The following is a 2,175-nucleotide window of genomic DNA, read 5'->3' as shown; positions in this document are numbered from 1 at the left end:
AGTCCCTGCCAAGGCCTCACCACCCTTTCCATGAGGAAATTCCTCCTGGTGTCCAACCTGACCCTCCCCTGGCCCAGCCTGAGGCCGTTTCCCCTTGGCCTGTCCCTTGTTCCCTGGCAGCAGAGCCCGACCCCCCCCCGGCTCCCCCCTCCTGGCAGGGACTTGCAGAGCCAGAAGGTCCCCCCTGAGCCTCCTTTGCTCCAGGATGAGCCCCCCCAGCTCCCTCAGCCCCTCCTGCTGCTCCAGACCCTTCCCAGCTCCCTTCCCTTCTCTGCACGCGCTCCAGCCCCTCCAGGTCTCTCCTGTCTGAGGGTCCAGAACTGCCCCTGGGATTCCAGGGGGGCCTCTCCTCAGTGCCAAGGTCTCAATAAAACCCCAGCTCCAGGCCTGGGCTCCCTCCTCCCTGAGCCTCGGAGCTGCCCTGGCTGCAGGAGCAGGGACACGGTCGTGGAGCATCCGAGCACTCTGGGGCACGACCAGGGAAGCGCTGCCCGATCCAAGAGACCTCGGGACGCTCAAGGACAAACACGGGATGCAGGTGGGCCCGGGAGGGATGTCGGGGAGGTCACCGGCTGGAAACCCGGAATTGTTTTTTGGATTCAGCTGTCACAGCCCAACTCATGCCAGCCCTGCCCCTGGCACAGGCCCCGCACACACCTTGTGGAAGCGGATGACGGGCTCGGGGTGGATGCGGATGATGTGCAGGCACCAGCGGTAGCCCTGCAGCAGCTGTGCAAACAGGCGCAGGAACACGGCTCGGATCTCCTTGTCCTGGGAAAGGGAAGGACGCCCTGCTCGTGGAGTGGTCACGGCGAGGTGGGACAGGGTGTGGATGAGGCAGCTCCCGGGGCAGGAGTTTCCCCCCAGGGCCGAGGGGAGGGGATCAAGCCATTGGGTCAGGGCAGGAGACACGGCAGAGATTCCAGGGAAAAAGGGGCACAGCAGCCTGGATTCACTGCTCTGCCCCCCCAGTGCTGCACAGGGAGGAGAAGGAGCTCTCACAGCCCCAGGATTTGCTGAAGGGCCCAAACATTCCACGTCTGCCTCCAGCCCAGCCACGAACCCACGGGCACTGCAGGCTCCAACCAGGGCTCGGAGCAGTGCCCTCGGTGCCCGGGCAGTGCCAGTGACACCGAGATGGAGACAGGCCTGGAATGGTGCCCGGGACATGGGGTGTCCATCAGGAATGGCCTCCCCACGAGGGGTCCCCGCTCCACTCACCTGCATCTTGAGGGAAGAGGCGGAAATGGTGGAAGGGAGGAAGGCGAGATCAGCCACCTCCAGCTCCGGGTCCAGGACCTGCCCAGGGAACACACACAGCTTCTTTCCCGGCCGGAAAAGCCAAGGAGTGTTCCCCAGAGACCCCACAGTCCCCCTGGAAAAGCACTGAGGGGTTTGGAGACAAACCACCAGGGATGAGGCACGGGAAGCCTCACGGCCTGACCCTTCCTTGGGAAGCACTGCTGGCAGAGTGGGGCTCCCAGGGAAGGGGGAGCCCCTCCGGCTCTGCCAGGGAGACCCTCCCCCCTGGTGCCCCCGGCCCAGGAGCCGGAGCTGCAGCGTTGGCAGGGCACAGTGCCCTGGGCACACAGGGGGAACACAGGAACAGCCAGAAGGGCTGCAGGGCCACAGCTGCTTCCTGCCCACGGGCTGGGAGCCAGCCTTCCCATTCCCAGAAACCTTTGGCAGAGGAACCCCCTCTGGCACTGCCGTGCATCAGAGGCCATCGGATGGGGATTGGGAATGGTCCCTGTGACAGGATCAGGAGGAGCCCAAGGAGTGGACCCTGCTCTCAGAGGAGCCCCAGCTCCATTCCCAGCTCCCTGGACACGTGTGTCATTCCCAGGGTTTTGGCACCTCAGGGATGGAGGGAATGCCGCAGCACTTACCATGGAAAGGGCTTCCCGGGTCTGCTGGAGCAGGGGCTCGGGCAGCAGGGAGATGTGGACACACTCGGGAACGTTCACGGTCCCACCGTCCAGATCCGCGATCACCACGTCCAGCTGGAAGGGCAGCACAGCGTGGGACGAGGCCTGGCTTCCCAGCCCCACAGCCCACAGGTCCCACTGGACCCAGCCATCCCCGTGGGGCCCAGCCATTCCCACTGGACCCAGCCATCCCCACTGGACCCAGCCATCCCCGTGGGGCCCAGCCATTCCCACTGGACCCAGCCAT

General features: G+C 65.2%; 1 protein-coding gene across 1 annotated transcript in view; it reads right to left on the bottom strand.

Moving 5' to 3' along the window:
* SBF1 (SET binding factor 1) overlaps nucleotides 1–2,175 on the bottom strand; it is a 63,482-nt gene that overhangs the window by 21,378 nt on the left and 39,929 nt on the right. Inside the window, exons 10-12 of the mRNA XM_017838880.1 lie at nucleotides 1,890–2,003; nucleotides 1,222–1,299; nucleotides 658–771 (exon numbers count right to left, since the gene is read on the bottom strand). Of these exons, the coding sequence (XP_017694369.1) occupies nucleotides 658–771; nucleotides 1,222–1,299; nucleotides 1,890–2,003 (306 nt within the window). The remainder of the gene's footprint in view (nucleotides 1–657; nucleotides 772–1,221; nucleotides 1,300–1,889; nucleotides 2,004–2,175) is intronic.

This window comes from Lepidothrix coronata, unplaced genomic scaffold (genome assembly GCF_001604755.1).
Source record: "Lepidothrix coronata isolate B3197 unplaced genomic scaffold, Lepidothrix_coronata-1.0 Scaffold366, whole genome shotgun sequence".
Taxonomy (NCBI): domain Eukaryota; kingdom Metazoa; phylum Chordata; class Aves; order Passeriformes; family Pipridae; genus Lepidothrix; species Lepidothrix coronata.
The sequence above is the reverse complement of the archived record's forward strand: the minus strand, read 5'-3'. Positions and strand labels throughout refer to the sequence as shown.